This window comes from Ochotona princeps, chromosome 22 (assembly GCF_030435755.1).
Source record: "Ochotona princeps isolate mOchPri1 chromosome 22, mOchPri1.hap1, whole genome shotgun sequence".
Classification (NCBI taxonomy): Eukaryota; Metazoa; Chordata; class Mammalia; order Lagomorpha; family Ochotonidae; genus Ochotona; species Ochotona princeps.
The window spans coordinates 9935287-9954872 of record NC_080853.1 but is presented as its reverse complement, the minus strand read 5'-3'; the positions used below and the strand labels follow the sequence as shown (position 1 = coordinate 9954872).

Here is a 19586-nt window from a genome sequence, read left to right as displayed (position 1 = left end):
CGGCCGGCGGCGCGCCCCAGTGACGTCACGGAGTCACTTTCCGGCCGGTGGCAGAGTCGGGCTGAAGTTGTGGTTGCCGGGGGGCGCCATGGGGGCCACGGGCGACGCCGAGCAGCCGCGGGGACCCAGCGGGGCGGAGCGCGGCGGCCCGGAGCCGGGGGATGCGAGCGCAGCCGGGCAGCTGGTTCTTACGGTGAGGACGCCCCGGATGAGGCCTGAGCTCGGGGCCGGCAAGAGCCTCGGGCTCCCGGGGACCCTGGCCCGCGGGCGAGAGAACGCGGCGGCTGGTGCTGCCCAAGAGGGTTGGCGTTTTCGCAGTCTCACGACCTGGGTTCAAATCCTGGTGCCGCCCTCCCAGCGAGGTGACGTGGCCAGTTCTGTCAGCTCCCCCCCACTCCTCCCACTGTCCGCGCCTCCAAGTGCCTGTCCTGTAAGATGGAGAGGAATGGGGCCCGTCTTAAAAGTTGTGGGGCTGGGATGACAGAAGCAGGTAAAGCTCCCGGCACTCCGAGCTGCCGCCGAGTGGGCCCTTCCCGGGAAGACCGGACTTGGGACATTGGAGGCAACCTGTTTCCCCGCCCCCCCGGCAGGGCCTGCTAACCCTGGCCGCCCCCTTAGCCCAAGGTGGGAGAGGCCGTGACAGGATCTGAAGGGCAGGAGTGCCCAGGCTTGCCTCCGTCCACTTCCACCCCGCGGACGTCAGTGATGTTTGCCCCCTCCCCCGTCCCCGCAGAACCCTTGGAACATAATGATAAAGCACCGTCAGGTGCAGCGAAGGGGTCGCCGCTCACAGATGACAACAAGGTAAGGCTGGCCCTCGTTGGACCTCATCCCAAGCACTGGCTTGGAGGAGAGCTTCGAGATGTCCCCACTCCCACCCTCCGAGTCTGAAAAGGCTTCGGGCGGACCAGGAGGAGACTTGGGTCCAATGATTATGACGCTGACCGAGTCTTTTTTCCCCCTCTGAACCCATATACAAAAAGGGGGAGCGGTCTATAACACCCCCAATCTCTAACATTCACTGGTTCTGCCACGGAGGAGTCAGGTAGCTGTGTCTGAGAGGCCCTAACCTGTATGAACCTTGCACCTCTGAACTCAGGTTTCCAGTGATGCTAAAGGCAGTGAGTGCCCCCTGCAGGGAAGGGAGAGAAGGGCTGGGAAAGAACCTGGGCAGGACTGAGTCCCGAGGGAGCCATCCCTTGAGGGACCCCCATGGGTGGGACCCAGCTCCCCCCTAGGAACCACCCTGGGTAGGACCCAACCCCTCACAGGGACCTCCCTGGGCAGGACCCAGCCCCCAAGGCACCCCCCCTGGACAGGACCCAGCCCCTGACCGCTTCCTCCTGGATGCAGCTTCACAGACCCGGCCATATCCATGGATCTCCTCCGGGCCGTCTTGCAGCCCAGCATCAATGAGGAGATCCAGACGGTCTTCAACAAATACATGAAGGTGAGAGGACACTGGGATTAGAAAACCAACTGGGAGAAAGATTTCCTGGGCAGCCTGTTCCTTCCGGGGTGCTTCACTGCTGTCTCTCTCCCTTGCCCTCACCCTGTCCCCACCAGAATTTTTTCACTCTTTATTTTTCTCTGAAAGGCAAATTTTACAGAGAGACAGAGTGATCGTCTGTCTGCTGTTTTACTCCCCATATGGCCACAACAGCTGACACTGGTCCTGTAGTGTTTTCAGACCCAAGCCCACCCTCTTACCCAATGGGACAACCTTCTAGCTTCCCTTTCCCAGCCACCTGCGGCTGCCAGGGTCCCAAGGCCCTTGCCAGATCTCTATATGCTGCCCGCAAAGGTTTCTTTGCAATTGAATAGCCAAGATTCAGTCGAAAATTTCTCCTCTTTTTTGTTTGTTTCTGGCCTACCCTACCCTGTTCTCATGATGCAAACAAAGGTAGTCTTTTTCTCGCAGAAGCAGCACATGTTTATTGTGAAAAATTAAAAGGCTGTAGATAGGGCCCAGCACGGTGGCCTAGCAACTGAAGTCCTCGTCTTGAATGCGCCGAGATCCCATATGGTCACTGGTTCTAATCCCAGCAGGTCCACTTCCCATCCAGCTCCCTGCTTGTGGCCTGGGAAAGCAGTCGAGGACGGCCCATAGCCTTGGGTCCCTGCACCCGTGTGGGAGACCTGGAAGAGGTTCCAGGTTCCTGGCTCGGGATCGGCACAGCACCGACCGTTGTGCTCACATGGGGAGTAAATCATCGGGTGGAAGATCTTCCTCTCTGTCTCTCCTCCTCTCTGTATAACTGACTTTGTAATAAAAAATAAATGAATGGAAAAAAAAACTATAGATAAGCAAAAAAATTGATCCATGATCTTTTTTTTTTTGATCCGTGATCTTAACACTATGTGTGTGTTAAAGGTGAATGTATCTGAAGTCCTTTGTTTTCACTTTTGCATATTATTTAGCTTTTCTCTATTTTACAGCCTTCTGTCACTTGGCAGTATATCACAAATGCTTTTCATGTCAAAAACATATCTGCTTACTATCCTTACTGTGAGTTTCAGTATTTGAAAGTATGGATGTGCTATAACTTATTTAAGTGATGCTTAGACATTGAAAACTCCGTAAGTTCACACTGTTTATCCCCTGAGCCTTTGGGCACCCCGAGATGATGTCTTGACGAACGGGAACAGAGGGCGGAGGTAGAGTCTGGAACAGGAATCTGCATCTGCTCCCCGGGCCCTGCGGTGGCGAGGGCTGTCCTCGTGGAAGCAAGAGGAAAGCTTCAGCTTTCTGTTCAGCTCCCTTCCGCACGATGCACGTTAGGAGGACCTCTAACCTTGTGCCGTGTGCTTCCCTAGTTCTTCCAGAAGGCAGCACTCAATGTGCGAGACAACGTTGGGGAAGAGGTGGATGCCGAGCAGCTGATCCAGGAGACCTGTCGGAGCTGCCTGGAACAGGTGAGGCTTGGGGGCCAGGGTCGTCCATGGGGACTTAACTAAGACACGTGGTCCTATCATGAGTGGTAGAGCTTGGAGTGGTTGCTGAGACAGGAAGCAGAGTACCTCCTGTATGCCAAGTACCATGACAGATGCTTTATGTATTCACTGATGCTTCAGGGGGAAGCCTGTGTGATAGGTGTTTATAATCCCTCCGACAGAGGAAGAACTGTGGCTTAGCAGACTCATAGAAACAGGAAGTAAAGTGGTGGGGGCCAGAGGCAGTGGGAGAAGTGGAGCGAGGGTGGTCACAGGGCTTAGATTTTTGGTTATACGATAAATATGTTCCATGGATCTAATGGGCAATTAATGCTCTACTCTGTTTAGTTGAAACTTGCTAAGACAGTAGGATTTGTTTTGTTTTGTTTTGTTTTAAGGTTTACTTATTTATCTGAAAGGCAGAGTTCCAGAGAGGGAGAAACAGGGAAAGAGATCTTCCGTCACTGTTCACTCCCCAGACGGCTCAAACTGGGTCTGGGCCGTGCCAAAACCAGCAGCCCAGAGCTCCAGCCAGGTCCATCCCATGAGTACCATGACCCAAGCTTGTGGACCATCCTCTGCCTGCCTACCAGGTACATCCTCAGGGAGCTGGGATTCACACCAGCACTCGTGAGGGACACCCATGTCCCAGGAAGCAGCTCACATCCTGGCACCACAGCACCAGTTCCACAGAGTAGGTCTTGTGTCCTCACCCGTGCACACGTAACACTCACATAAAACGCTAATTGTGATTGTTGATTAATTTAATGTGGAGATCATTGTGTTGTGTACGTATATCATTGTATACCTTGAATATGCAAAAATTTCCACCTCAGTGAAGCTGAAAATGTTTGCATTAAAAATGCACATAAAAAAAGAAATTGTGGCTCAAGACACACAAAAATTTATACAGGGGCTGACGTACAGCAAACCAAGCCATCATCTTTGATGCTTGCATCCCATCTGAATATCAGTTAGGGTCCCAGATGCGCTTCCTCTGATCCATCTCTCTGCTGATGTGCCTGGGAATGCAGCAGAACACATCAGGAATGCTTGGAAACCTGCCTGGGAAACCCAGTGGAGGTTCCCGGCTCTCGGCTTCACACTGGCCTTAGCCAGTTTAACCATTCAGAGAGTGCATCGGTGAATGGAAACGTTCTCTCTCTCAGCCTTTCCCTCACTGTAACTCTGCTTTTCAAATGAATAAATAGATCTTTATAAAGAAGGAAAAATGAAGAAAATAATTGGTGTGGTTAAGATCTGAATCTCACATCTTTCAAACAGTCTCGCCCCCTTGTGATGTCTTGGGGACTAGCACCCTGACTTCCAGTAGGATGGGGTCCGGAGTTCTGCCGCCTGTTCCCAGGACAGTGCAGAACCTGTTTACGTATATCGGCTGCTGTTATTAATAGAAATTGTCACCATCACCCGGATTCTGTGTTTGACTGTGAAACCAGTAGCTGTCAAAATTGAAAATGTCATCATAATCAGAGCCACGGGATTGCTTTGAATTCAGTCTTGTAGTCTTCTGGGAGACACTGCTTGGAAGGGAAAGGAGTGTGTATGTATAAGGAAGACAAGCCTGTCCTGCCACTTAGAAAATGAACTACAGTGTGTTAGCTAGAGTTCAGTATGTTAGTTAGACTTCCACTTTGGTTTGTTTTGGTTTTTTTGTTTTGTTTTGTTTTTTTAATTTTGTATTTTCTAACTTTTCAACAGTGATCATTAGTTACTTAAATTTAAAAAAAGGATAGATATCCATGCATGTGCTTTTGTGTGCATATGTGTATTTATGCCTTTATGTTGATCACTAAATTTTTTTTATATAAAGATTTGTTAATGGAATGAATATGATGATTCAACTGGCTAATCCTCCACCTGCAAGTACCAGCATCCCATGTGGGCACCAGTTCGTGTCCCAGCTGCTCCACTTCCCATGCAGCTCCCTACTGGGAATGCAGTGGAGGACAGCTCAAAGCCTTGGGACCTACACCCATATGGGAGGCCCAGAGGAGGCCCCTGAGTCTTGTCTTCAGATTGGTTCAGCTCCAGCTGTTGCAACCTTTTAGGGAATAAACAGTGGATGGAAGATCTTTCTGTAAGTCTGCCTTTCCAAAAAATAAATGAATCTTTAAAAGGGAGACACAGATTAAAAGTCTTCATTTGCTGGCTCACTCCCACAAATGAGTGCCACAGCCAGGCCTGAGCCAGGAGCTAAGAACAACTTCTGGGTCTCCCACATGCATGGCAGAAGCCCAGGCACTTGCCTGTCCTCTGCTACTCTCCCAGGCACATGAACAGGGAGCTGGATGGGAAGTGGAGCATCCGGCACTGGAGCTGGCGCTTCACTAGGGCATCCGTCACCACAAGCAGCATCTTAATGCTGCCCCACAATGCCAGCCCTAACCCAGCTTGGAGCCATTGTAACTAGAAAAGGGACAGCAGAGTGCCAGCCCACCCAAAGAGCGATTGTTACACTTGCTCTTCTCCCACCAGGCTAAACTACTCTTTTCTGATGGAGAGAAAGTTATACCCAGATTGACCCATGAACTTCCAGGCATAAAGGTCAGTCACTGTCCTGTGGCCTCTAAGTGGGGGACCCGTCGGGCTGGGAGGTGAAATGTGTGGGACATTTTCTGTCCCCCTGCCACTCTATCTGCCTTGGAGGGCCAGATCTGAATAACCCTCTGCTGGATCGGCTCCTGGGGCCACTGTCCAGGGGCTTGCCTTCCTCAGCCCCAGAGGGCCTGCAGCCCTGGTCCTGCAGCCCTGGTCCTGCAGCCCTGGTCCTGCCCTTCTACCAAGTCTCTCCCTCTTCCTTCAGCGAGGTCGGCAGACAGAGGAAGAATGTGCCCATCGAGGAAGCCCCATTCCCAAAAAGGTAACCCATTTCCCATTTGATTCTGGGGCCAGAAAAGGGCCCATTGGCTCCAGACAGGGGTGCCGAGCCTCCCAGGGCACCTGCAGGCCTCTGTGCCTGAGTGGCACACAGAAGCTGTCGCTGCCCCATTTCCTTTCCTTTCCAGCCATGCTGGGGCCTGCCCATTGGGTTGGGGTATCCCATACAGTCAGCCCACTGACAGCTAACTTCTCTGTGGCAGAGGAAAGGACGGCCTCCCGGACACATCCTGTCCAATGACCGGGCAGCTGGCGGCATGGTGTGAGTAGAGGCCAACAGCGTGGGGAACAGAGGGGGCGGCCCTGGAGAGCCGGAGGCCAGAGAGGCAAGGAGAGATGGGAGAGGCAGGGAGGTGGGTGCTAAGAAGGAAATGATTTGGTCCTGTTGTACCCCAGGACAGTTCAGCCCTACTTGATTAAACCTCAGAGTGGCTTCCTTGTTAGTGTGTGTGTGTATATATATACATATACATATGTGTGTATATATATATAATATTATATATTATATATTGTAGGCCCATAACTGATGTAAAAGATCTAAAGCCCTTACACACTTGCCTTTTAATCCTTCCAGCCACCATCTACAGAAGGTATAATTTTGCAAATAAGAAAACAGAAATACTTATTGAAGCCCATGCCATTAATAGGAGTCAAAACTGCTACCTCATCTACAGGGTAGTTATTTTGAAAGATTTCTTTTGAAGATGTTTCTTTTTGGAGCAGTTTTAGATTCACAGCAAAATGGAGAGAAAGTTACAGAGATTTTTTTTCTGTGCCCCTTGCTCTGCCTCTCCATACATCCACATCTGCCACCAGAGTAGTGCACCTGCTGTAAGCCAGGAGCCCACTCAACTGGGCCCTGTGCCCCTGGGACTTCGCTGTTGGTGTTGTAAGCTCTGTGGGTGTGCGCTCATGCATGGTGAAGTGGGCCCATATACATGTGATCAAGCAAAGTATTTTTACTGCCCTCTGCATGTACCCCCCGCCACCAAACACACACACACACACACACACACACACACACGCACACTCCTTACCATTATCAGAGATTTTATCAGGAGCAAAAAAATTTTTTTTCCAGACAGAACTTTATGTGAAAGTCTGTGTGTCAGAGAGATAAGGACACACTGTGGTTAAGAGGAGACCACCGGCTTAGGTGGTGTAATTGTATTACTTACCCTTCTGCTTGTCTCCCACATAAAGCAGTTTTATTCCTCACAAAGAAGAGCTGGGGAGGGCAGGTGCTGCTTTCACCTCCTTTGTACAGAGGAGAAAACTGGAGCTCAGAGATTCTGGGCCTTGCCGTGGCTCCGGGGAACGGCAGGGCTAGTGCTGTGTGGTTTCTGGCCCGGTGCCTCTCCTTTGTACCTCCACCGAAAGCATGCCAGGACAGTGTGCACCTGGGGCTGACATGACAGCGTAAGGAGCTGTCACTGTCACCAGCCAACTTCCTTCCAGTCCTAGGCCTCACATCCTGGAGAACTGACATTCCTGTTTTTCCTTCTAAGCAGATGGAAGCCAAAGTCTTGTGAACCAATCCGCCGGGAAGGCCCCAAGGTATGAGCATGTGCGCAGGGCAGAGACCACTGTCCCAGCAGAGACTTGGCCATGATCAGGGGCCCGCCATGAGAGAAGGAAACTGGGGTGGTGAAGAGGGGCTCCCCCTTCGGCCGCCATGGGGGATCCCACAAGGAATCGGGATGAGAGGAAAAGAGAGGGTTCGGATTCTTGTCGAAGGCTTCTTTCTACCCGTAAAAGCTAGTCGACTCCAATACTCTCCCCAGCACTAAATAGAAATGAAGGGTATTGCTAAGTCTTCTATATGGATTATCTTATTTGATACTTAAGAATAAACCTACAAGGTAAATTGTGTTCCCATTCATAGCTGGGAAGCATCCTTTCCTGTCAACTCCCGCATGCTAGAGATTATTTTATCTCGTTTTTTTTTTATAATTTGATGCCCTTGCAAGTTGCACAAAATCACATAGCTCATGACAGCCGTCTCAGGCCCAAGGTTCTTGGACGCCAGAATCTGTGCTCTTAACCCTCTGCTGCTGCTGCCCCGGCATGGGGACTGCGGGCTGTCTCAGCAGCCAGGCTCTTTCTGCACCTGCAGTCTGCCATGGCATCCCGCCCTCATTCGGGTCCCATGTTTTCCACACCTGTCTCTGGACCTCCTGCAAGGGCACCTTCTTTTGACACTGCTCTCCTGGGGCTAGTGACTGCTTTGTCCTGAATCCCCCTGTTCCTGCCACACACCCCTTTTCTGTCTTGTGTGAGTTCTCATTCCTCCGCAGTGACCCCTGTCCATGAAGAACCCCAGAATTCCCCTCTCAACCTGCTTCTGCCCCTCAGGGTCCTTGCTGGATGATTAAGGCAGCCATTCTTCTGGTTCTGGGGATCACTGCATGCTGAAACTCCCGAGCCTCTTTGTTCAGCCTGCACCTCTCTCTGCGTAAACCTCGCATGTGCTCTGCATGCCAGATTCCCGAGCCTCGGGGTTATATCAGCATTCCAACTCAGCAGATCCAAAATGGAAATTGGAATCCTCCTCCTAAACCTGTTTTTCGTTCTTCACCTTCCTCATCTCTGCCTCTTTCTTCCTCGCCTCCCTCTACCCAATCAGGCCGAGGGTCACAGTTCCATCCTGTCCCTCCAGTCCTGCTGTGTGAGGTCACCTCTCAGCTCACCCCCCTGCCTGTCTTCCACTTCAGGCCCTTCTCCGTGACAGTGAGCTCTGTTGGAACTAAAGCTGGGGTGCTTGCTTGGCTCAGCAGCTCGCATTGCTGGTTAGGGTGCCCGCCTCACACAGCAAAGTGTCCATTTGGGTTTCCAGCTACTCTGTTTCCAGTCCAGCTTCCTGCAGCACGTACCCTGTGATGGCGCAGGTCGTGGCTCAAGTCCTGGAATCCCTGCCACCCCATGGAGACCCAGATGAAGTTCCAGTTTCTGACTTGAGGAGTGTGGCCAACCAGTGCACAATCTATCTCTGCCTTTTAAATAAGATGAAAAAATTTTTTAATTCAAGTAAATCTAGCTCTCCCTGTTTAGAGGACTTCAGCGACTCCCCCTTGCCTCCACATTAACACCACAAGCCTGCCACTCTTACCTCTCCATCCTCATCACTTCCAGTCCCTGACTGGCACTCTCTGCTTTGGCAGCACAGAATTGCTTGTTACTTCTCCACCTGCTAGCCATCGCTGCCCTCTGTCTGGAGTGTCCCTCGCTCCCCTCCGCCCTGTCTGACTTGTGTTCCTGCTCTCAGAGTTCCCTTGGGAATGATCTCTTCAAGGGAGCCTCCCTGGCTCCGCCCTCCGCTTGGCACTGCTCTGTGTCCATCCGTCTCCCATGACCTAGTGGACTCATTACCTTAGCTCTGGGGCCTCCTGGAGGAATGACTAGGCTTTTGAGTGTTTGGTTCTTTTTTATTTTAAAGGCAGAGTGACAGAGGGAGAAACAGAGACACACAGTGAACCATCTGCTGGTTCACTCTCCAAATGACCACAGGCCAAACATAGCCAGGATCCAAAAACTCCATTTTGGTCTCCACCTGGGTGGCAGGGGTCCGAGGACTCGGACCATCTTCTTCCCGGGCACATCAGCAGGGAGACGGATCTGAAGCAGGGAGCCCGAGCACCTGGACCTGCCCTCTGAAATGGGCTCTCAGTGTTGCAGACAGTGACTTCACACGTGTGCCACAACACCAGGCTATAGGCTGTGTCTTGTCTTGCTCTCCAGCATCTAGTAGAAGGCTTGGGATAGTATAAGCACCCTTTTTCTTGAGTAAGCTGCTCATTGACAGTGTTGTCTTCAGAAAAAGAACAAGAGGCAGTGTTTCTATCCCTTCACTGCCCTCTGTTTTTTGTGCAGTGGGACCCAGCTCGGCTGAATGAATCGACCACTTTTGTGTTGGGATCGCGAGCCAACAAGTAAGTCTGAAGAGCCTTAGTGCTGATGGAGTGGTGGCTTGGGAACGACTGCTGGGGCTGCACCTGCTGGGATGCTCACCACCTGTCCACTCCTTTCCAGGGCCCTCGGAATGGGGGGCACCAGAGGGAGAATCTACATCAAGCACCCACATCTCTTTAAGGTATGTGAGTACTGGGAGGCAGGTGGCAGTGGGGACTGCATGGCATGCAGAAGTGTGGCACACACACTGGTCTGGGAGGCAGAACCCCTAGGCGCCAGTTCCCCTCCATACCTTTTGTCATTGACTCACCACCATGTACCTGGTAATGGTGGCTGCTTCCCTGCGTGTCTCCTCCATTTCAAACCTGGTTTTAAGTACAACCCTGACATCATCTCATGGAGCTATCCCTCAAGATAGGTGTTACCTTTATTTCACAAATTTGAAAAAAAAAAATGCAGAGGTTGAGAGAGGCTACGCGAGGTGCCCAGAGTCAGGGTTCATATCTAGTTCTGTCTGCAAGGCCGGAGCTTTTACTCCCTGCCCTATTCAGTTGTCTGTAAAAACACAGCACAAGGCTCGGCCCTTTTCACAGAGGGGCCTCCGGAGGACACCTGTTCAAGGAAACAGTGGGGGAAATCACACGGAGTCACTAAGAGAATGTGTATTTTACCAGTCACAAAAGCATTTATATTGAGCAGGAAAAGAAATACATGTGTATTCCTGAAGTTTGGTAACCCTTGCCAGATGCCCAGCCCCCTTAGGCTCCCCAAACTGCTGGCTCTGTCTGCCACATTCTTGCGGATGGGCACACCTACCTGCTTACCCTTCAAATCTTGCATCCCAGAATTCCAGCCTCTAGATAGGTTGGTCAACTTGCTGCTATTTCTTCCTCTCCTTGTCTTCACTCCTGCCATTCCTTTTCTATGGATGACGTGCCCTACCCCATCTGCCCATCTACTTGGGGGCAGATGTCTTGGCACAGCAAGTTAAGCTGCTGTTTAGCTTGCCTTCATCCCCTATAGAGTGCCTGGTTGAGTCCCAGCTACTCCATGCTTCCAGTTCACCTCCTGCTAATATTCCTGGGAAGCAGCAACTGATGGTCAAGTGCTGGAGTTCCTGCTGCTGCCTGGAAAATCTGGAGGGAGTGCCTAGCTTTAGCCCTGCCTTGTACTTGCTATTGCACCCATGTGGGGAGTGAGCTTGTGGATGGGTGATCTGTCTCTCACCTTCCAAATAAATAAATAAGAATCTTTAGGGACTGGCATGGTGGGTAAAAACCGACGCCTGCAACGCTGGCATCCCATGTGGGTATGTGTATAGTATCTGGCATGGCACAGACCAGTGTCTCGGCTTGCGCATGACTGTGTAGCTGTGTCTCCTGGCCCTGTCTGGTATTCGGCTTAAGGTTTTTTTTAGCTCGTAGTACGTATTGTTGTATGGCTTTCATTTTAGAAACAATAACCACAATCATCGCAGGTGTTATGAACAAGAGCTGCAGAGCTGCGTTGAAGGGGAGGCTCTGAGGCAAGCACAGTGCTTGGCAGGTTGCCACCGCCTGCAGTGCCGGCATCCCTTAGGGTACCTGTTGGAATCCTGGCTGCTCCACTTCCAGTCCAGCTCCCTGCAGTGGAGGACAGGTGACAGACGAAAAGGCTCTGACTTCAGCCTGGCCCGGCCCTGGCTGTTACAGCCATCTGGGGGGTAAACCACGGCTGGGAAGATCAGTATCTGTCTGTCTCTCTTTCCTCCCACCCTGTAACTCTACCTTTTAAATAGATAAATAGTTTTTAAAAATAAATTAAAAAGAGGAGATTGTAGGAGCCGGCAAAGTGAGTTAAGCCACTGGCTACAAAAGCAACATCCCATATGGTCCCAGTTCAAGGTCCTGCTGCTCCACTTCCCATCCAGCTCCCTGCTAATGTGCCAGGGAAAGCAGCGGAGGATGGCCCAAATGTTTGGGTCCCTGCACCCACCTGGAACCCCAGTAGAAGTTCTTGAGTTCCTAGCCTTGGCCTGGCCTAGCCCTGGCTTTTTTAGCTGTTTAGGAAATAAACCAGCAGATGGAAATTCTTTCCCCCCTGTGTCTCTTCTTTTTTCTTTGTAACTCCAACTTTCAAATAAATAAAACACTAGTTTAGAGAAGGCTCTAAATTAGTAGCTGTCTGTCCCACCAGTTGCTAGGGAGACTGTTGAACAAGGAAACAGGTGAGGATGTTAGCAGTGTGCTGATTCTCTGGGAACTGGGTCTCGTGGGCCAGCCTGCTGGCATGGCTGAGTGAGCCCTGAAGGGATTAATGGGCCTCCTGCCTCCTCCAGGCCTGGGCTCCCGGGAACACCTGCCAGCTTCTCACAACTTCCCCTTCTCATGCTTCACAGTATGCAGCCGACCCGCAGGACAAGCACTGGCTGGCTGAGCAGCACCACATGCGGGCAACAGGAGGGAAGATGGTAAGTAAACAGTGTTCCCTGGGCCACTGCCCAGGACCTCCCAGCAGGCCCGGGAGTCCAGCTGCTGGCTGCTGGCGACAGCTCATCTGCAACCCGGGAAACTCCCAAAGCCTGAGGAATATGGGAAGGACGCCTTTGAGGCCTGCTTCTCCATAACCCCCGGGCTCCTTGCCCTACCCTTGGGGGTTCCCTTTGTAGCTCTCTTCCACAATTCCACCCCAGCCCTCGCATTTGGATCAGAGTAGCTTTCCAGGAATGATGGGTAGAAGACACACTCAATACCACCGTGCCCTCCTGTGCTGTGGATGGATTTCATTCATCAGCCACAACTCCCTTCCGCCAAGCACAGCTGAGGAATCTTGCCAAAGCAGTAACCCGGCCAGCACCTCTTGTCGGCAGGAGCTGGCATGGGCAGCTGCTTCCAGATCCACATCTCGAGTTCTCAGGTCACAGCAAGCAGCCCCTCTGGGGAGAACACCTTCCTGTTGGGCTGTGTCCCTCACATGCAGTGTTTGCCACCCAGGCATTCAGCCCCATGCTAACACTGCTCTTAGAATCCAGTGTTCTTGCAACCTGATAGGCCGTTTAGCTGGGAAAGTTGCCTTTGATTACATTTTGCAGTTTTTCATGGATATGTCCATGCTTTATTTAACGAAGGATTTGAGAGAGCTTGTCACTGATAGATGAACTGCAGTGTACCGGGCCAGCATTGTGCCCTGGCGGGTGAATCCCAGCATACCGTGGTGCCATCCCACATCAGCGCCAGCACGAGCCCCAGCAGGCTTCCAGCGCAGCTTCCTGCCAATGCACCTGAGAAGGCAGCAGAAGATGGTGCTGCTGCGTGGGCCCCTGCCATCCAGATGGCAGAGCTGGATGAGGGGCATGGCTGCTGGCCTCAGCCTGGCCCAGATCTGCCTTGCAGCCATTTGGGAAGCGGGTCAAATGAAAGATGGAGTATCGGTGTCTGTCTCTCTCCCCGCCCCTTTCACACACGTGCACATGTGCACGCGCTATCTTTCAAACCAATTCAGTAAGTATGTCTGTGCCATACAACATAGTAAGAGACCAGCATGTGGCATAGCAAGGAAAGGTGCCACCTGTGGTACCAGCATCCCATATGGGTGCCTGTTCCAGTCCCAGCTGCTCGACTTCTGATCCAACTCCTGCTAATAGTCTGGGAAAAGCAGTGGAGGATACCCAAGTGTTTGGCTCCCCGTCATCCGCATGGGAGACCAGGAAGAAAGCTTCTGACTCCTGACTTTGGCCTAGCCCTGACATTGCAGCTATTTGGGCAATGAACCAGTGGATGCAGGCTCCTGTCTCTGTGTCTGTAACTCTCAAAATAAATAAATGCTTAAAAAAAAATTACAGGGGCCGACACGGTAGCCTAGCGGCTAAAGTCCTCGCCTTAAACACGCCAGGATCCCATATGTGCATCGGTTCTAATCCCGACAGCCCCACTTCCCATCCAGCTCCCTGCTTGTGACCAGGGAAAGCAGACAAGGATGGCCCAAAGCCTAGGGACCCTGCATCCGCATGGGAGACTTGGAAGTGGCTCCTGGCTTCGGACTGGCTCAGCTCTGGCCATTGCAGGAGTGAAGGGAATCCCAGGTCGTGACCCGTGTCCCTTGCTCCTGCCCCAGGCCTACCTCCTCATTGAAGAGGACATCCGGGACCTCGCTGCCAGCGATGATTACAGGTAAAGCCAGCCAGGTCTCCCGACCCTCGCCTCCATCCCCACCCTCAGCAGCCACGACTGGAAGCCAGGCCCACCTGCCTGATGCCCACTGCTCCCCTGCATTCTGTGTTCCAGAGGATGCTTGGACCTGAAACTGGAGGAGCTGAAATCCTTCGTGCTGCCCTCCTGGATGGTGGAGAAGATGCGGAAGTACATGGAGACGCTGCGCACCGAGAACGAGCACCGCGCTGCGGAGGCGCCCCCGCAGAGCTGAGACCCCCCACCCCGTCCGCCCCGCTGGGCAGCCCGCCACCAAGGACCCCCACCCCCGTGGCGAGGCCAGTCCTGGGACTGCGCCTGGACGGGTGTCAGCAGCATTAAGCTGTGCCTGGGCTGGTCTGCAGCAGCTCACTGCAGGGCACCCCAGACTGGCATGTGGTTCTGTATTTGTAAAGTGATTAGGATAAGAAGCAATTAAAGTTTTTAATAAACTCAGATACTGAGCCTGCTGTGGCGACCGACACAATCCCAAGGACCCTGGCACTGGATGTGGGAGAGGACAGAGCACCTCGCCCATCACAGGGCGGCCCCGGCTTTGTGAGACCATGCTAGGAGCACCACGTGGCTGACCGTCCTGCCCTCCCTCCCCTCTCTGCTTTGTCCCACTACCAAATGTGGCAGAATATTAGTGCTGGCTCCATCAGCGTGTGATAACACACTCTGAAAAGGAGTAGGCTCTGGTTACCCCCATTGCACAGATTAGTACACTGACTTATTCGGAGGCTCACAGCCAACAAGGTGTAGAGAGGCATGATAAGACCCCGCAGCCTAGGGCCCGGGGGCATGTCCTAGCGGCTAAAGTCCTCACCTTGAACGCCCGGGAATCCCATGTGGGTGTCGGTTCTAATCCCAGCAGCCCCACTCCCCATCCAGCCCAGAGCATTGGGACCCTGCACCCGCGTGGGAGACCTGGAAGAGGTTCCTGGTTCCCGTCTTCAGAATCGTTGCGGTCACTTGGGGAGTGAATCATCGGACGGAAGATCTTCCTCTGTCTCTCCTCTTCTATGTATATCTGACTTTGCAATAAAAATAAATAAATATATAAATATATATTTTAAAAAAAGACCCCACAGCCATATGCTCCAAAAGTCATCCCTGGGGACTCCCACCTCCCCAACCTGCTTGGCATCCGGCTTCCTGCCAGTGCACGTGGGAGGCAGCAGGTGGTTCGGATGCGTGGACCCCTGGCACTTGTTGCAGGCATTTGGGAGGCGAACCAGGGAGGAGGAACACCACCCTCTGCCTTTTACAATAAGCAGTCGGCTCGCGGGGGCTTTGGGCCTCCGGTTTTAATCCGCTTTAGGGCTTCCAGCTCTTTGAGCCCCCACCCTAGGGGCTCGGGCTAGGAGCACTGGCTTGCGCTGGGGCGCGGCGTCCCGCGGACAGTACGCGGAAGCAGGACTCGGCCAGGGCGTGCCGGGAGTCCGGGAGCTGAGCGCGCCGTGACCCGCTCAGGTCCACGTGGGCGCCTTCTGGGCCCTTTAATGGTTGGCGTTTTCTAAACCGGCCACCAATCCGCTTCAGAGTCGTTAGTTACTGGCAGCCTCTCCTGCCATTCGGACGTTAGAAGCAGGACCCGCGCCGCCCAATAGCGCTGCGCCTGTGGGTGGGCTTAGCAGTGACAGAGAGCTCCTGCGCGCTCCATTGGCTGGATCAAACCCAAGCGAGTCGCTGATTGGCCTGTGCCGCCCGAGGGTTACAATTCAAACGCGGGCAGGTGGGCCGGCATCCTGCAGTTACCGTCTTGTTCTCCAAGCTGTTTCCTCTTCCCGGTACGCCGACCGAATGGCTTCGCAAAATCGGGATCCAGCAGCCGCCAGCGTTGCTGCCGCCGCCCGCAAGGGAGCCGAGCCCAGCGGGGGCGCCGCGCGGGGCCCGGTGGGCAAGAGGTGAGCGGAGCGGAGGTGACATTCGCCGGCCCCGGACTGCCGTGGGCATGGGGGAGACTGGGGAGACCCCCGTCCGCTGGACTGGGTGGTGAGGGGCGTCGGACGACGGACGCCCCTGGCGCCATGTGGGACTGAGGGCAGAGACTTCCGACACCCCCACCTCCTGAGCTCAGGAGACCCAGGCAGAGGGATCGGTGGGGCTGGAGGACTCCTGGGATCCGGTAGAGGAAACTGCCGAGTAAACCCCGAGCCGGGACCGGCCTCGGGAGGGAGGGCGGCGTCCCCCGCACCCCTGGCCGACGCGGAATGCTCTCTTTTTCAGGCTACAGCAGGAGCTAATGACCCTCATGGTGAGTGACTAGCGCCCGTTTGGGCCACCTTGTCCCTCCCACCCAGGTCCCGGTAGCCTCCTTCCCCCCTCTGCGCCCCCTTGACTGGGCCTGAGGTAGAACAGCTGAGTGTAATTTGTCCTCTTCTGGGAGAGACCCACGTTCCCACCTCAACTTGTGGGATTCTCTCCTCCCTCCTGCAACTCGGTCCCAAAATCTCATGAGACCTTCGCCACCCACCAACCTGTTCTGCTGAAGCTTGCATGTCCACGCGAGTCCTTCCATGCCCACACTGGTTACCTGAATTCCTAACCGGCACAGCGCTCCCTCAACCTGCCCTGCGCCCTCTAGCCAGCCTCTCCCTTAGCCGGAGTGTGATGAGATCAGGGAGGGGCTTTGCCCTGCCCAGAAGGGAACTCTACAACCCAGCCAGTCCTGTCTCCTACAGATGTCTGGTGACAAGGGCATTTCTGCCTTCCCCGAGTCAGACAACCTCTTCAAATGGATCGGGACCATCCACGGAGCAGCTGGCACAGTGAGTATGGGATTGTGGCGCCGGGTGACAGGGACTTTGCCAGCCGAGGCTAGGCAGCCGTGGCCAGTGAAACTCAAATGCTGGGTTTGTGCCAAGCTGTTAGCTGCGCAAGGCAGTTGCCGGCCATGCACCCTGGGCCTTGTTGTTCTCCCTCCGGGAGATGAGTTTAAGGAGAGCCACCTGTCTTAGATTGCCTGGGAGGGGTCAGGCGATGAGGACTTGAACTGAGTCAGGACTTGGATCAGCAGCAGGAGTGGAGCTCCAGGCTCCTCCCCATGGCCGCCCGTTCCTGTCTGAGCAGGTGCTGGGGCACTGCTGGTTACAAAGTTGCCACTTGGGACACCCTCATCCCTTGTTAGCATCAGTCTGAGCCCCAGCTATTTCCCATCCAGCCTCCTCCTAAGGCAACATATGATGGCCCAAGTACTTGGGAGCCAGATGGAATTCCAGGCTGCTGGCTTGGACCTGGCCCAGTCCCTGTCCCAACTGTGAGGGCTAACTGGGGAGGGAAGCAGCCAGTGGAAATGTCACCGCTTCTCACCCTTCTCTGACCTGGCTCATTTAACTTGAAAAAGATCTTACATCCCTTGGTTCACTCTCCAAGTGGCTACAATGGCCAGAGCTGGGTTAGTTCAAAGCCAGGAGCTTCCTGCGGACCCCACCACAGGTACAGGGGCTTGAACCATCCTCCACTGCTTTCACGATTCACATGTCTAAAAGAGGGAATGACTACAGATCAGCCACCCACTGGTTCTTTTTCTCAAATGGCTGCAGCAGGTCAAAACCAGGAGCCCAGAACTCCATCAGGTCCCCCATGCCACCAGCAGGGTGCCTAAGGACTTGGACCATCACTCACCGTCTCTCAGGGACCAAAAGCTGGATCCAGCTACAACAGCACTCTTCTGTGAGGGTGCAACTATCCCACCTGGTGGCTGATCCTGCTGTGCCCCAATGCCCATCCCAACCCAGTACTCTGACTGGGAACCCCTTGGGATGCCAGTTCACAGCCTTCAGACCAGAGTCCCTTACCACTGCTGGCTTTCCTCCAAATGCCAGGTGTATGAAGACCTGAGGTATAAGCTTTCCCTGGAGTTCCCCAGTGGCTACCCTTACAACGCGCCCACGGTGAAGTTTCTCACACCCTGCTACCACCCCAACGTGGACACCCAGGGCAACATCTGCCTGGACATCCTGAAGGACAAGTGGTCTGCACTCTATGACGTCAGGACCATTCTGCTGTCCATCCAGAGCCTGCTAGGAGGTAAGCTCGGCCCCCTGCATCCCTGTGCCCAGGCGTCCGGGGAGCCGCCAGACTCCCCAGCCAGCCGTTCACCTGCCTCTTCCTCTGCGTTCCCACAGAACCCAACATCGAAAGCCCTCTGAACACACACGCCGCTGAGCTCTGGAAGAACCCCACAGGTGGGGCCCCTGTCCACCATCCCACCATGACCCTTCCCTGGGTCAGGGTCCGGCAGGTGGAAGGTCAACTTGACCTCTGCCTTGGTGCTTCCGCTGGCTGTAGAAATAAAAGGGAAACTGACTCCTCCCAAACTTGAGGAGAGGGGGAGGGGGTGGTAGAGGGGCGCTCCTGGATAGGCAGCAGGGGGGGAGGTTCTGCAGTGCTGGGGCCACCCCCTCACCCCCCTCCCCGCAGCCTCCGTTCTGAGCTGCCCCCTCCCACCACTTTACCATGGACCTGCCTATTCTCTTCCAGCTTTTAAGAAGTACCTGCAGGAAACGTACTCCAAGCAGGTCTCCAGCCAAGACCCCTGATCCCAGGCCCTCCACACTCCTGTGCTGTCACCGTCATCGTTGTCAGTCTCTGCTCGCAACATCTGTCCTTTCCTTGGTTTCTGTATTGGACTCCGTCTCCTGAGCTGTGATCTTTTTTTAAATTAAGTCTTGTTTTTAGTTCTCGTGATGTATATTAAATAAATATGTTTTTGATTGTTTTTGTACAAATTGCTGCTTTGCAGTTCCCTGGGGTTGGAGGGACTCGGGGGTCTGCAGGGTGTGGGTGGTCTTGCCCTCTGGGCTAGCACCCTGCACCCCTGCACGGGGGTGGCAGCAGGTGACAGGTTGTAAGTCCAAGCCGTGCATGGACTTGGGTATTGTCACTGCTGCATCAGTGTGCGAAATGGTTGTCAGCGGCAGGGTCTGTTTCTATGGAGTGACCGTGGCCTCCAGGAATGTCCGTGAGTGTGGGAGCTGTTCCAGCAATGTTGTAGGTGAAGCTGGAGAGCTGACCAGCATGGCCTGAGAGTAGGCTCGAGTTACCTGGTTACCTGTCAGTCCCAGGACCCACGCCCTCAAGCAGCCCCACACTCCAAGGGGGCACAGTCATCTCCGCCCAATTTTCCACTGAGCCTTTGGGAGGTAATAACCTGTGCGGAGCAGGGCAGCTGGGTCCCCACAGGGAGAAGAGCAAATGGAAGTGACGGACCCACCCGGGTTTTCAGAAAGATTTGGAAGGTAGGCAGTACCCAGGCTTGTCCCAGCATTCCCTGGGGCTCTGCCTCAGTTCCCACTCAGGTCAATTGCTTTGCCAGCAAGCACTTGAGGGCTAAGGGGGCGGACAGCAGGGTGCACCCCTGCAGTGGGGTGAAAAGTTAGGGTCACCGGGTCTGGAATTACAACTTGTCTGAGCCGTGCTTTCTCTCAGTCTAATGGACTTGCCAATCCACTCAGGATCTTGCATCTGAGGGTGGAGTTTGGCACAGTAGACAAGATGCCTGGGACCCCTTGCAGCCCATGCTCAAGTGCTTGAGTCTAAGTCCATGCTCCTGGCTTCGGCAAGGCCCGGCTCAGGCTACTGTGGAAATAGCTTCAGCTTTGATTTTTTTTGTTTAGTACAAATTCTGTTAGTCTGGGACAGGGCGTGGGGTTCCCGTCCTAAACAGCTCCC

At 53.8% G+C, this 19586-nt stretch overlaps 2 protein-coding genes across 3 annotated transcripts; both read left to right on the top strand.

Moving 5' to 3' along the window:
- Nucleotides 1–20: 20 nt before the first annotated feature.
- On the top strand, nucleotides 21–14365 carry DNTTIP1 (deoxynucleotidyltransferase terminal interacting protein 1). 2 transcript variants are annotated; one of them, XM_004585857.3, is made up of 13 exons: nucleotides 21–193; nucleotides 734–804; nucleotides 1354–1450; nucleotides 2818–2916; nucleotides 5431–5499; nucleotides 5759–5815; nucleotides 6036–6094; nucleotides 7344–7389; nucleotides 9703–9761; nucleotides 9862–9922; nucleotides 12119–12190; nucleotides 13834–13889; nucleotides 14004–14365. In XM_004585857.3, exons 1-13 carry the CDS (start codon nucleotides 89–91, stop codon nucleotides 14140–14142), a joined length of 990 nt encoding a protein of 329 aa, XP_004585914.1. In that variant the 5' UTR covers nucleotides 21–88; the 3' UTR covers nucleotides 14143–14365. The 2 variants fall into 2 exon arrangements, with proteins under 2 accessions (XP_004585914.1, XP_058535782.1); XM_058679799.1 differs by having other exon boundaries at nucleotides 7341–7389.
- A 1230-nt stretch (nucleotides 14366–15595) lies between these two features.
- UBE2C (ubiquitin conjugating enzyme E2 C) lies at nucleotides 15596–18644 on the top strand. Its single transcript, XM_004585858.4, has 6 exons — nucleotides 15596–15817; nucleotides 16140–16167; nucleotides 16595–16681; nucleotides 17738–17942; nucleotides 18041–18100; nucleotides 18396–18644. The coding sequence occupies exons 1-6, from the start codon at nucleotides 15714–15716 to the stop codon at nucleotides 18452–18454; spliced, it is 543 nt and encodes a 180-aa protein (XP_004585915.1). The 5' UTR covers nucleotides 15596–15713; the 3' UTR covers nucleotides 18455–18644.
- Nucleotides 18645–19586: the final 942 nt, after the last annotated feature.